Genomic DNA, 14451 nt, shown 5'->3' on the forward strand with positions numbered 1-14451 from the left:
GGGGATAAGGGTGGCTCGGCCACGGAAGATCTTAAGTGGCTGTCACGCTGTCCCCTGCCTTGGGTGCGACTGAGCCGTGTCACAGCACCTCTGTGGGTGAGTGAAGATGTCGTGACAGGTGCTAACACGATAGACAAATCACCTGCTCGGTCAGGAAGACCTGGACGGTGGCAGGGAGTAGAGTCGCTGCTTGACAAATCTCATTTTTTTGAACATAGTATTGTTTCAGCAAAGTGTTTATAACGATGAACGTACAGAGTCAGAAAGGGTTGGGAGGTGTCTGGGTCAGAAGAGGCTTTGGGAAGTGTCCAGTCCAACGCCCTGCTTCGAGCAGGGTCAGCTGCCAGGTCAGACCAGGGCTTTATCAGATGGGATCTTGAAAGCCTTTGAGGATGGAGACCACACAACCTCTTTGGGCAACTTGTTCCTCTATTCAACTGTCCTCACGGTGAAGAAGTTTCTCTTTGTATCCAGTACAGACTGCCCTCATTTCAACTTGTGCCCATTATGGTTCATCTTCCCACCGTGCACTGCTGTCGAAAGCTTGTAAAAAGATCTGATCAGTGTGCTTGTGTTAGAAAAGCTCTCTGAAACTGAGGTAAAGGATTAAAAAAAATGATCTGTTTTAGCTGTACCTTACCAGACTCCCAGGTCTGTTGCACATCTGTAACTATATCCATGTTTTCAGGAAGAGTTACTATGTAATTGCAGTTTCATCAATATCAGCAGTGCCAAAATAAAAGCTAATAATAGATTGACCAGACGCAATGTAATGACCTCAATGAATGGAGTTACACCTATAAATGACACAGAAAATATTCAGCCTTATGCAGGAGGTAACAAATACGGGGGATTTTGGGTGAGAAAGTATACGATAATATAGAACACAAAAAAGGTTACAGCCTTTTGCCCAACTTAAAACAGTTGCCTCAGCAAAGATACCTATTTCATCAGAGTGATGTTCACAAACTAAGCATATGGACCTTGAAGACAAGGCCTATGAAAATTTAGTGTTTCAAATGGGAAAAAAAATCTGTCATTATGTATACAGCTTTGTAAGTTTATTTCCTAATTGTTTACATTTGGAATATATTTTTGTGAACATGACATGTATAGCACCTCAGTTTACCTGTTTCTACAGCTGTTCATTTCTTTCCACACCTTAGATTTGACGTAAAGAAACTACAGAAAGAAAATGACCCACTGGTTTCATCGCAACCCTTTGAAGGCTACAGCTCCCGTTTCATTCAATTTTTATGGGGTAGCTACCACTCCAGCTGCAGCAAAGGTTTGCAAGTAAGTGTACTTGTGACTAAATTCATTCTATCTTGTCACAGTTTGGAGGACTTCCTTAGAAGTAATGGTTACTCTTCAATTTTTGTTCTACAGTTGACTAGAGCTGTGTAGGCTGGGAGACAATAAGACACCGAAAACACTGAACATTTCATTACAGAGAATGAATTATCCAGTTTTCAAGTCTCTTGAGTGCATAGCAAGGCCTATTATAATACTGCAGAGGCAAAAGACTAAACATTTCGTTGTCTTTCTGATGACTGTGCATTCTTCTGCAAAAGATTACTTCAAGTAATTTCCATAAGTGAATAAGGCATGAATGTTCTACTGTGGATAGGAATATAATGAAAAGAGATCTCAGCTTACTTTGCAGATCTATTCTTATCTCTTCATATGCTCATCCCATTCTAATGTTGAAGAATGTTCCTACTTGTTACATCCCTTCCCTGCCCCTGCGCTCAACCTCTCCGTAGATAAAGCCATGGCTATTTTAGTTTGTGCTAGAACAATAGATTGATAATGAGTACTAATTATCCATCTGTCTAAATGTCATCTTATCTATGGCTGTCTAAACTAAAAGAGTCAGTTGTATGTACTCAGAGGCGAATGGAAGATTTTTCTGTATTTATTGATGTCTTTCTTGTAAAGTATCTTTCCTTGCCTCTGCTAAATTGAATGATTAGCCTCACTTTCTTAGCCAAAAGGATGTTGGTATATGTGGGTAGGTACTTTCTTAATAGTACATTTTTTGATAGAATTTCTTAGGTTTCTTTTTTCTTTTTTTTTTTCCCCTCCATACAGTGATTTGAGGTTAGCTCGAACCCGGCTGTTGGAGCTGTTTACAGACTCGAGTTGTAATCCAGAAATGATGAAGAATGCAACTGACTTGTACTTCTCACTCTTGCAAGGTAGGGACATTTATTAGCAATCCTGCTAGTACATGGGGAGAGACATAATTTGAGTTTTAATGACACCTCTCAGAATGTGTATTGTGCTAATCTTCTGTAAAGAAGGTTTGTACTTTTCAGGAAGGAGAGCATCTTCATGGGTTCTATTCGTGATACCAGTCATGAGTACTCACCAGGCCCGTTCTACAAGTTTCAGTGTCCTTTCTGATCCTGCCAGTACTAAGTGTTAGCAGTCCTGTCCTCTTGGTTTTTAACTCCACTCTGCTTGTGCCTGGAGGAGAAAATTATTATTTGTCTCTAAGATTGTGGTGAAATTGCTTCTTAAATATAAATTGAGTCTATTAATTAGTTGATAGGAGTTGCTTTTCAGTGTAAACTTCTGGTTTGTCTAATGCTAGATAACAGACTTCTTGCAAGCTTGCACTTCTGCTGTTGCTTGTCTTCAGTGTATATATAGGTGCTCTTTAGCATAGTATCTACGTTTTCAGTAGATGTTCACCTAAGATGATGCCAATATTGCCTCCTGCCAATATTTTGATAGTTCTTAGTAGTCAGGTGCTCAGACAAGTTTCTTAGGACTGAGTTTTTAGAAATCAAGGAAACTGATTCATGAAAGCTGTGATCTTTTAGTCTACGAGAAGTGAAGCAGTTCAAGTTGGTGTAGTTCCCTCGGTCTATGGATGGGTGTAAGCTCATGCGGCATTCTCGATAAAGGTAAGATAACAGTCCATGTTTCTGCAGACAAGATTTGGAGAGTTTCTTCAGGAAAGCATCATGCTGGTTGCTACAACCTTCTGCATCTTTTTCTTCTTCCTGTTGACCAGGCAGCTTTTTCTGGAATTTCCCTGTAGCCACTACAGTGTCAGGGGCAGTCACTCATTCACCTGGAGCAGCCTCAGCAGCCATCCTGTATCTGGGTCAGTCCAACTCCCAGGACTATGCAAGGCACACAGACATCTACAAGGTTTTCCTTGAGCAATCAAGACTTACAGGGTTGAGTTGTTAACCTGCTGGGCAAGGAGTTTCCTGTAGTAGCCAGTTTGGGTTTTTGCACATTTTGTTCTCAAGGTATTGAGGAATAAAAGCCTCAGGAAGTAACATGGGGTTTTTGAGTGGTACAGCAAACATTCCTTTATCTATGTCCATATTCTCATTGACCCCCATTCCTTCACTACTTGTTTCCATTTTTTACTTTAAGATTGCCTATTGGTACATTTTTTTATTTTTTAGGTTTTATCCTTTCACTGGATGACTCTTCCCAAGAATGCAAGTTGAGATATATTCAGAATTTCAAGTGGACAGACACATTACAAGGACAAGTTCCAAGGTATGTATGCTTTTATGAGTACGCCATATGCAGCTGTTTTCTTCTGGTCTCCTATGTATATACACATGTGCCAGCACAGGTGTGAAGGAAAACTTAGAAGTGTAGCAAAATGTAGTTTCCAAAAACTTATTGCTATGCATTTTTGATTATTGCCACAGTGTATTAAGTGTTCTGAAGCTTGTGTTGCTTTTATGTAGAGGCGTGATAACACTGGATAATGGTTGAAGGTGTCTTAGTTGATCTACAAACTGTATTTAGAGTTGGCTAGAGCAGTACAAAGAACTTTGAGAGTATTGGTGAATTGAATATGATAACATAGGTTACTACAGTTTAACACGTTTTCATTTGGCACTATTGCCTGACCAATACCTTCTGAGTTTTTGAAGTGCAAATGGTGCTGAAGATCTCATTTGGTTCTTGACCTCTGAAGCTCCTAGTACATGTACTCCTGGTACAAACAAATAAAGCTGCTGTTTTAAGTGAGAATATTGATCTGTAACCTTCTGGATCATTCAGTTGTCTCTTGCTGTTGTAGGTAATGGCATTGTATAAACACGCTTACACATTTGTCAGGCTTTATTTAGAAGAAGTGCTTGACTTCCTCAAAGCTTTTATTTCCCTTGGAAGACAATCTGTTGATTAGGACTCTTCTGATTTTCTCATGGTCATACACACTTGTTCTTGTGCCAACATTATTCTCCCTACTCCTACACATTTCTTTTTAAAGATTACTAGTTCCTAAGCTATACTGAGCTTGTGATTGCTAGTTCACTCTTTTCAAAGACCACTGAAATTTCTGCGATTTGCACATGCCATTTGACTGCAGTTATGTAAATACTTGCCATAACATTCATTTGAGGGAAATGTCATGGGTTGTGACTTATTAACTTAGCAGCTACAACTGTAGACATTCCAGAGCAAGGCTTTCCGCAAAATGAGCAATTTTAAAAAAAAAAAAGAGATGGAAAATTGTCAGCCACACCCAAAGCTAAACAAGTCTCAAGTCACTGTTTTAAAATAAAAGTTCCCACATGGGAAGGGTAGACATCTGAATGTGAGAAATTATAATTATGAGCTCTAAAGGGAATAAGCAAAAACTGAAGTCTTTTCTACGCAGTTCAGTAAGTAGCAGTTTCTGAATTGGAAATTGTTGACTTCTTAAATGAAAAATATTTTATGGAGAGAAATGTCAACTTTTGCTATGTGAGTTATCAGCAGAGAGAGCTTGTCAGAACAAAATGGAAAATGTTAAATTGTCTGGGGGGTTTTGCCTGTCTCTCTTTAGTGCCCAGCAGGATGCAGTATTTGAACTGGTTTCCATGGGATTTAATGTAGCTCTGTGGTACACGAAGTATGCATCAAGACTTGCTGGAAAAGAAGAGTAAGTGTTTTCCTTTTCTTAGTAAGTCCATTGCAGCAATATTCCACCACAAAATTTAGCAGGTTCTGAGTTTTGACTGCTGTAGTACGTGTCCAGCTGAGACAGTAGGAGCTCAGGGAGGCAGTTGGCCTTCATTCATGTGCTGTAATGTCCAAGCGCATTTCAATCCCTTCTTGCATCTCTGCACAAAATGTACTTGTACCACATGACTGTGGTATAGAGAAAGCATCATTTGTGAATAAACTAATACTATTCTAAATGTCCAGGTAAAAACTGAGATTCTCAAAATCATCGCTTTGCTGACTTTTAGCCTTGCAGATTTCTAAAGCATTGGCTTTTAACACTGAGGCTACCTTTTACTTGAAAGCTGTTACAAGGTCTTATGTTTCTTTTTTCTATTTGATTATTTAATGATAGTACAGTGTAAGAAACTTACCATTAAGGTAGCACACCAGTGAGACAGGTTTCTTAGAGTCAGTGGCCTCTCCTTTCTTGAAAGATTCAAGATTTATCTAGACAAAGCCATAAACGAGCTGAACTGTTTGTGATAGTCCTGTTCCAAAGCGGGAGGTGAGACTGAAAGACACCTAGAGGTTCATTCTAACTAAAATTTCATTGGTTGGTTCTATATTCTTAGTATAACAGAAGATGAAGCAAAAGATGTTCACAGAAGCCTGAAGATAGCAGCTGGGATTTTTAAACACTTGAAGGTAGAAAAACTGTCTTTGGTGTCCATTCTTTAAGTTGTCTCTAAGTACTTGACTTTTTGTCTTAGAAAATCTTTTTCTTTTCTGACAAGGTTACAGAATAAACAAATACCTCAGACTATCTGAATGATACAGCAAGAAGAAAGGTTTTAATATGTTGTGCTACCACAACCCTGCTACTCTGTCCTGATGGCAGTGGAAGACTAATCCGTCTGTCTGTCCAGTAGTACGTGCATCAGTGCAGCCAGCTGCCTCTGGACCCTCACTCAGTGTCCCATCCATTTAGCAATAAGGGACTTGCTTTGCACTGGCAGCAATGGTATTAAGCCTAAACTAACTCAGAGATTTGCTTTGTACTTAGGAAAGTCATATTCCAAAATTGATTACACCTGTAGAAAAGGGAAGAGATTTAGAAGCTCGACTTATAGACTCCTACATCATCCAGTGCCAAGCTGAAGCTCAAGAAGGTATCTTCAAATAAACATGTTTCTTGGGGATGGGAATGGCAGTCTTTGTGGGTTTCTTTGGTGCCTCATGAAGTCTGCTTGGCAGAAAAGCCAGTTTTTTATTCTCCTGAAGTACTGTGACTTAGCGGGGCGGGTTGCTTTTAAAGAAACTTAAATTATAATTAGAGGAGGAAAATGGGAAAAATCAGTCTGATATTACAAATTTAACGACTTTGGAAGAACCTGTGTGACATTCCTCCCCTCTTTGTTTTTCCTTTCATGCAGTTCCTTCACCACCATACTTGCCTAACATAAATTCCCAGTTCCTTTACTTTAAAATATTTGCAGCTTCTGTTTCCTAGCCATTCTCCAGACTAACCTTCCTTCAGCTTTTCTATTAATTTGGAATCATTCTATCCAAGAAACAATCTGTCTTTATTCTGCAGTGTGCTTGACTGCACAATACTTGTTTTCTGCTCATGCGTGGGTTTTTAAATGCTAAATGCCTCTGCTGATTTGATGTGACAATTTCAATTAAACTTCAGTACTGTGACGTGCAATTCTTTTTCAGTGACAATTGCTCGGGCTATTGAGCTGAAACACAATCCAGGACTAATAGCTGCTCTTGCTTATGAAACAGCCAACTTCTACCAAAAAGCTGGTAAGTGTCTTGTTTTGTATCCTTAGTGACCTGGTTTATGCAGTCTTGCCAGCAGAGACACTTCACCCGCCCGTCAATTGTGATATTGACACTGTTTCTCAGTGGATGCACTTCGTATATTTAGCTTCTATTTAGCAGATTTAAAACTTCAGTTGTCAGTGAAACAGCTATATTTTGATGAGGCCTTTTGTTTTTGTGGGAATCTTTTTCTGTAGCTAATGGCAGGAAATGTTAGCGAGGGGAGATACAAGACAGAGTAATGTCTTGATGATGTGTAATAGCAGCAAACTAATGGCTGATGTAAATGGAGGGTGTTTCAACTGTCTTTGGGCAGCAGATTATGATTCAGACCATACAGTGTGTAGCAGGTTAATTACATACATCCTTTCGGATGAGTAAGCTGATCTGTGGGCTTGCTGCAGCAAGTGGGCAAAGTGCAAGAATACGGGAGTCAATATAAGAGATGGAATATTGTAACATACATAGGCTTTCTTAGGTCACTGCTTGAAATTTAACTAGGAACAAGCTTTGAAATGCTGCCTAAAAATACTTAGGAAAATTAGCCTTCCAAACTTAGTGGACAGCAGTTTCAGGGATTCTAGGGACAACTGCATGGTAGCTCAATAAATTGCATGTTTTGGGTTTTTTTCTCATAGCTTCTCTGTGCCTTTGCGGGATTAATTTATGTCACTTGTTTCTGGCTACTTGACAGTTAAGACCTATTGCTAAGTTTAAGAATTCTGTTCTTTGAGTGTGTGTGTGGCTTTTCTTTTTGGAAATGTCTTAAAAGAATAACTTTACATATGTGTTCACAGATCAAACATTATCCAGTTTGGATCCAACCTATGCAGGTAAATGGAGGAAGTACTTAAACTTGAAGACCTGTTTCTACATGGCCTATGTAAGTACTTTGGTTGACATTAGTCACCGTTTTTAATGTTGTTTAAGGGTTGGAGAGGGAATAGGGGCTAAGTGTTGCCTTGACTTCCTTTCCATGGTGTGAAGAGAGACTGAGCAGTATCAGTGGCATTTGAAGTGGTTTTGTTGAGCCAAGTGAAATTACTGCAGCGTGGGTTTGTGATCACTTACCATTAAGTGAAGCAGTTCAGGTTGAGCATAATGCTTATCTTCCATTATGTGCATCGCAGTTTCATTCCAGGCATAAGTCAGAGCCGACCATCTTTTTGAAGGCCCTGAATGAAACTGCATCAAGTAATGTTAGGTACCATTCTGAGTGCTGTTCCTTTTTGCTTGACGGATCTCTTAGCAAGTGCAGTGGCACTCTTGGGATCATCAACTGTGCAGTTTGCTGTTTATTTCTTATAGCCTGCCACAGCCTGTTGTCTGGCTCTTTCGTACTGTAAGAAAGGTCCAAACTAAGTAGTTAGCACAATTGTCTTTCTCTTGCATTAAACCCGTAGCTAACAGCTGCTTGCCATATTAGAAGTTTGAGAGGTATGGAAGGGTCAAAGCTGTGGTACTTTTTAAAAAATTGTATAATGTGAGCAGTGGTAGATTTGGGTAACACTTGCTGTATTGTGAGATATATTGAAGGAAGGTATGCATGGTTCATGGGATTGTTCCTTTCCCTATGGTATTTAGTATTTAAACTCAGCAACTCCGAGTAACAGAAAAGAGGCCATTCAGTTCTCACTGGAATACAGTACTATCTTCAAGCATAAGTCTGAAGGAACCCCCTTTTTGGGGTGGAAAATTTATTTGGACTATGGCAAAATATCTCAAGCAGCAGAACGCCTCATGTCTTCTGGATTTAGTGATTCTTGTTGTAAATTCGATTTTCAAGTGTTCTAGTAGTTTTGGGTTTTGAGTCTTTGCTTTGTAAACTTGGCTGGGCTTCATCCTCTTTCTGTGATGGGACTTAGTGCTGCACATTAATACAGTGAGAGAGAGGTTTGAACTAGACTACTTACTAGTGCTTTTGGTAAAACAGCCTTCATGAAACTCAAAGTTACACTTGGCGAGGCTTGAGACAGCTTGCTTCAGACCTAGCTCAAGTGTTTGTGCTGAACATTGTTCAGTGTAAATGTACTTAGTGATCAGTGAATGCTGCTCTGACTTGCAATCCCAAATTGTCAGCTATCTGCAGGGGTTCACAGCTTCACAGAGATGCAGCTCTGACATAAAGAGGAAGAGAAGTGAATTGGTGCAGGAAGTGCCCGATGACATTGGTAATGATTTTGTCCTCTCCCATTAGGCGTACTGTTATCATGGTCAGACTTTACTGGCGAGTGATAAATGCGGGGAAGCAATCAGATCTCTGCAGGAATCAGAAAAATGTAAGTGTGATTGAGACTGCCTTACAGGGTCTGATGATGCATGCATGCCTGTTTTATTTTGCTGTAACATGCTTATTTGGTCTCCCATAAACGTAAGATTTTCTCTGTCTCCTGATGAAAATCCAGCACGCTTTTGAGTAAAGACACTATATTCTTTTTTTGCTGTATCAAAGACTGTCTTTCCTAACAGTGCTGCAGAAAATTTCGCCTTCACTTCTCAGCCGGTTAAAGACTGGTTTTGAACTGCCTGCAATACAGTGTAGAGATCAGTTGTCTGGTCCTCACATTTTCTAGTCTGGATGTAAAGACACTGCAGCCTTTTCTGCTTTGAAAGTTGCTCCGCCTTACATTAAATAGTAAAGCTAAAACATGTTTGTTTGTTTGTTTAAGCAGGTTTCAGTAACTTGCTTTCTTTCTGTTCATTTGGAAGGTAGATTAAGAGAAGTTTGCAGTAGTTCACGGTCTTCTGCCCATCCCTCTTTCCTCAGAGCTATTGCTACCCCAATGGCCTGTGCCTCATAACTGTACCACAATGTATAAAAAAATCATTAAATTGGAAACTTTTAGTATTAATTTAAAAAATAAGTAGAAGAATTTATTGAGAAAAACTAAGTCGGATTACTTGCAGTAAAACAAATACTGGGTTTTTTTTTAATGTGCCTGCTGTTCAGAGAAGAGTGTTTCTCTTCCAACTCTATATTAAGTGTTTATTTTTGGGCATCAACTCTGTGTGAACACCTTCATACCCACTCTTTTTCCCTACCATGTGGCACAGTTCTTAGGCTCACTGTTGCATTTTGTCCCAGTGTAAGAATACTTTCCTTCATCTTCCTACCTTAAAAGCTGTCTTTTTTTTTTCCTATTCTTAGTTTCTTTTTTAATTCACTAAATCTTGGCTGGAAGTGCTGCCTCTGAGCTAGTTTAGTTTTGTTTCTAAGAAGCAAGATGCCTGTGTGGATTTTGGTGTCTCCTAGAACTGAAGCACTGTAGATCAGAACCATGATTTAATAGAGTCATGTAAATTATTTTTATTACATTTCTTTCTTGCAAAGTTTTTGCCAAGGCTGAAGCATTGTGCAAAGAATATGGAGAAACCAAAGGGCCCGGGACTACTGCCAAACCTTCTGGGCATCTCTTCTTCAGGAAATTAGGAAGTTTGATTAAGAACACACTAGAAAAATGCCAGAGAGAGAATGGATTCATGTAAGTAATTGGTGGTTGGTACAGTACTCTGTATGAACTGTTAATACCTTGTTTGCTTTTGTTTCCAGATGGGATGGTATATTTTACCCTCCAGTTCTTATATTGCTTTTGGCCATGTATTGTAACTTACAAAATAGCAAATTTCTCATTAATTTTCTTATAGCATATTTGCTACAGGTCTGTGCTATCACCCCTCTCTGTTCTCTATGGCAGTTCGACAGGGTAGGTTGGACTGACATGCTGGAGAGTTTAAGCAGTTTTCTTCCTTCATTCCTCAGCCACTTTTTTCATTTTCCTTCTGCCCAAAAGAAAGTCCTGCAGAGGCTGCTGTGTTGCTCTAATGCCCTCTGACTGCTGCGATTTAGTAGCTAAAAGAGGACGGAGGAGAAACAGAGAAGACTGGTAGCTCATTCTGTAGCAGAGAAGTCAAAACACAGTCATGCCTTCAGTGAAGAATATGCTTAGGGTGCTAGGAGCGATACCAGTCTAAGAATAATTAATATTGTGAATAGGGCTTTCTGTTAGTTCCAAAAAGAGTTTGGAAGCAGTTTAAAATAGCAAAATTAGTTTGGCTTTAGAATTCTTTTGCTCATTTCTTTCTCCCCTCCCCTCCCCTTATGATGTAGTATTCCACAATAGGTTTGTTGTTTTCCTTTTTGATATTAAGAGACCCACAAAATAGGGGAATTGACTAAATGAAAAGGATTGTCAAGTACATCAAGCTCACCTGCAAATAGGAAAAGAAATTCTCTGCACTGCTTTGGTTCTGATAACCATTGTCATAGCTTACAACAGCAGCATACAGTCAACAAATCCATGTCCCTCTAGAAACAAACTTTGAAAGAGAAACCAGGTAACCAGTGGCTGTTCTGGGAGATGTGCCAGGCACAGAGCTCTGCTGTGAGCAGAGCTGCACAGAGCTCACAGGAGGTGAGGCATTGTCAGCAGTAAGTAAGGTAGTTGAAGTTTTCTGCTCTTGCTGGTTTGCCGAGGGTAGGTTTATGCCCTTATTCAGGCTCTGTGTTGTAGCAAGTTTTTGTGGGTGTTGCAGTGTCCTTGCTACTATGCACTGTGGCATGTTAAGACTGATTTAAGAGAAGAGCTGTCATCTTCATCTTTCTCGGTAAGTGTTTTAAATCCTCGTTTGGATTTTGAAGGTCTTATTGGACAAAAGGTGCTCTTATTGAAGCAGTGGGAATAATGGTTATCAAGCAGGAATATACTCACCTGGCTATTAGGGGGTTACTGCCAACAGGTAGTTGCTTTTGTTCTTGTGAAACTTGCTGGCAGAATGCATGGTAGACAGTGCCTTAATGAAATGGAAGAGAGCTGCAATGGTGGCCACTGTAAAAACCCAGATTGTTTTTATTTAGAATTGCAAATGAGAATTGAAGAGATAGTGCATTTTGTTTTCAATATATTGCTGTGTTCTATCACAGCTATTTTCAGAAGGTGCCAGCAGAGGCTCCCCAGCTGGAACTGAAAGCAAACTATGGCTTAGTAGAGCCTGTTCCTTTTGAATTCCCTGCCCTGAACGCACACTGGACTCCTGAAACACTTGCAGCATTTGATCTCACCAAGAGGCCAAAGGATGACACTGTAAGATAATCTTATGTACTCTTCTTTCCTGTTAGCTTTATTCTGTGTTTAGTACAGAGTTGCTGCTTTGCTTTTCTGTAATGCTCCCCAGCTCAATGCAGGACATAGACACAAGGCTACCACCTGAGCTCACGTTTCTGCTGTGCCAGGAGACAAGTCAGTTAACGTCTCTGCCACACTGTCAGCATCTGGAAATTAGGAGTATTTTTTTTCTAAGTCCTGAATAGAAGAAAATGTTTTACTGTGTATAAGATGCTGCAATGTTACAGGAGTGAATGCTATAGAAAGATTCTTTTTTAGAAAACGATTTATTTAAAGATGCTGAAATAGAGAATATTTCCTTTTCCCCCTTGCTTGAGGCTTGCTTAAAGCCTTCAGCCTTGAAAAGGAACGGGACTGTTAGACTAGAATATGTAAAGTTAGCTGTGCGTAAATACTGTACAGACACAGTGGTTTGTACTTGTGGTATTCAGGGTTTTTTCTTTTCTTTTTTTTCAGGCTAAACCAAAACCAGATGAAGAAGTAAAACCTCTGAAGGAACCAGATATAAAGCCTCAAAAAGACAGTGGGTGCCAGATTTCTTAAGTGCCATAAGTGCTTTGAATTCACTTTGAAACTATATTAATTTGACTCTGGGGCTTTAGTTCTGATCTCCCTTTCCTTGATTCTTCTTTTTTAATTTAGAGGACTAATTTAATTTACTTTTGTTAGTATGCGTCTATCTTGCTTGAGAATGTGGTGGATTTCTAGGAGTTTATTTATACCTGACTTATTTTTAGTTTTAGTAGGATATCATAGAATGAGTGGGCTTAAATGTCCCTCTTGTGCCTCTAGAGAGTTTCTTTTTGTGGGTTTAGTTTCTACCCACAAAGAGCAAAGGAAGTATCATGATTGTAACACCTGAGGGGTTTTCCAGTAATTCATATGCTCTGTAATGTCAAATTCTGCAAACACGAGTTTGCATGAACAGTTATATTTATTCAGGTTTTGTCATTCAGGCTTTACACCCTGTTATGTTCCAATTCACTTAATTGTAGTGAATGAAGAAAATCTGGGTTTGGTTTGTAACACCCCTATGGTATTTCACAGAAATTTCATAGAACTTAAAAACCCTTAAATTCTGCATAACCGTAGCACAACTTACGTTCTTCTGAAATGATTAGCCTCTGTTCTTTCCTCTATAGATTAGGGTTCTTGCATCAGAATTTGTAGTGAGGTACTTGAGCTTGTCTGTCCTTAAATTAAAATCCTTTAATATCAAAGTGTATGTGAAAGTGATGCAGCAAGCAATATGAAAATGCTTAAAAGTAATGCATCACGGTGTCGTTCATTCAAAGTTTTTGGATCTTGAAAAACTTGGTAAGTTTGAAAGCTTGCAGACAGAAAATCTCCTGGTGCTAGAAAAGCTCCATTTGAATTTGTGAAGTTGTCATGCATAAGGTAATGGAATTATAAGTAAGATGCTGTGTTTCCATGAGGGTAGTGTCTGTAAGAAGCTGTTAGGAGAACAGGGAGGGAATGTGAGCTGAAGAACTGATGGCACAACTGGGAAACCAAGCTCTTATGCCATATATAAACAGTGCTATTTCTCAGTTTTTGCAGTATTGCACTGAAATCAGCCCCTTATGAAGAGAACTTGTCAAAAGCCAAGCCTAGTCAAGACTGAGAAGGAAAGTATTTTGTAGAACTTGCTTCTTCTATTTCTGCCTAATGTGGAAAATGTGATAACATTCTTTAGTGCTGAGCACTCCAAAACACTCATGTCAACAAAAATGTAGCTTTTTTATTTGCTGCACATGCAAAAGAATATGATGCATGTATTGAAGTGAGGGCCTTGCAGTCTCTGGCTACCAGTTGCTGCACTTCGCTTTACCTGAGAAAGAAACTGCACAGCCTGAATATGTTCTTGTTTCAACAAAACATGATGGCATAAACACTTATCATGACATACACTGTAATTACATTCCTCACTTTGTACTGTTTGCATCCATTCATCTTCCACTGTGGTGTAATTCAGTTAAAAATCTTTCATGGGACCTAGGAGTAACGTAGCTTAGAGTGCAGGTGTGTAGCTTCTTGAAGGCCTGTGGAACAAAAGCTGTTGAGGTTAATAAGAAACTCAAGACTCTTCCTGAGATCCTGGACCAAACTACACAATTCACTGCTGCAAAAGGCAAAGAGGATATTAAATGCTGGCTGCTGTGGGTAAATCAAATGCAGAGCTCATTGTTTCTTCCAGTGATGGATTTTTCTTTCAGCCAGTTCTGCACACAAAAAAATAAATGTAAAATCAACTTCATTGCTTTGGAAGAAGTGTCTGTTCTGCAAGGGCAGAACAGTATTGTACAGGACAATAAGTATCAAGAAGAATTTATATCCATTTCTTCTGATGCTGCACAGGGGCCTGGGGCATCTTTTATGAATAGTTACTCAGATCTGTTCGTTACTTGAGCAGCTGACTTTTAGACTTCTTGCGTTGTAAAAAGATGAGCTTAGGCTTTGCCAGAATGGAGCATGGAGCTACTTCACCTATGTACATTTTAATTCTCCTAAAAACTTACTATAGCTGTAATCATCTACATTTGCTTAGCCTGCCCCCTTTATGGATCAAGATGCAGTTAACTCAGTT

General features: G+C 39.4%; 1 protein-coding gene across 2 annotated transcripts; it reads left to right on the forward strand.

Annotated features, from left to right (window-relative positions):
• Positions 1–1167: 1167 nt before the first annotated feature.
• Positions 1168–12975, forward strand: BROX (BRO1 domain and CAAX motif containing). 2 transcript variants are annotated; one of them, XM_010193817.1, is made up of 12 exons: positions 1168–1296; positions 2095–2201; positions 3432–3528; positions 4814–4909; positions 5547–5619; positions 5978–6083; positions 6634–6723; positions 7539–7624; positions 8939–9020; positions 10073–10223; positions 11663–11822; positions 12321–12975. In XM_010193817.1, the coding sequence occupies exons 1-12, from the start codon at positions 1196–1198 to the stop codon at positions 12405–12407; spliced, it is 1236 nt and encodes a 411-aa protein (XP_010192119.1). In that variant the 5' UTR covers positions 1168–1195; the 3' UTR covers positions 12408–12975. The 2 variants fall into 2 exon arrangements, with proteins under 2 accessions (XP_010192119.1, XP_010192120.1); XM_010193818.1 differs by lacking the exon at positions 4814–4909 and having other exon boundaries at positions 1196–1296; positions 12321–12407.
• The last annotated feature ends 1476 nt before the right edge of the window (positions 12976–14451 follow it).

Source organism: Mesitornis unicolor, unplaced genomic scaffold (assembly GCF_000695765.1).
Source record: "Mesitornis unicolor isolate BGI_N332 unplaced genomic scaffold, ASM69576v1 scaffold10061, whole genome shotgun sequence".
In the NCBI taxonomy this organism is placed as follows: Eukaryota; Metazoa; Chordata; class Aves; order Mesitornithiformes; family Mesitornithidae; genus Mesitornis; species Mesitornis unicolor.

Bases quoted from the DNA above. Each gene is read 5' to 3' on its own strand.
- BROX (XM_010193817.1), top strand. From the start codon at position 1,196: ATGACCCACTGGTTTCATCGCAACCCTTTGAAGGCTACAGCTCCCGTT. The intron at 1,297-2,094 runs GTAAGTGTACTT...CCCTCCATACAG, and splicing joins GCTGCAGCAAAGGTTTGCAA to TGATTTGAGGTTAGCTCGAA. The intron at 7,625-8,938 runs GTAAGTACTTTG...CTCTCCCATTAG, and splicing joins CCTGTTTCTACATGGCCTAT to GCGTACTGTTATCATGGTCA.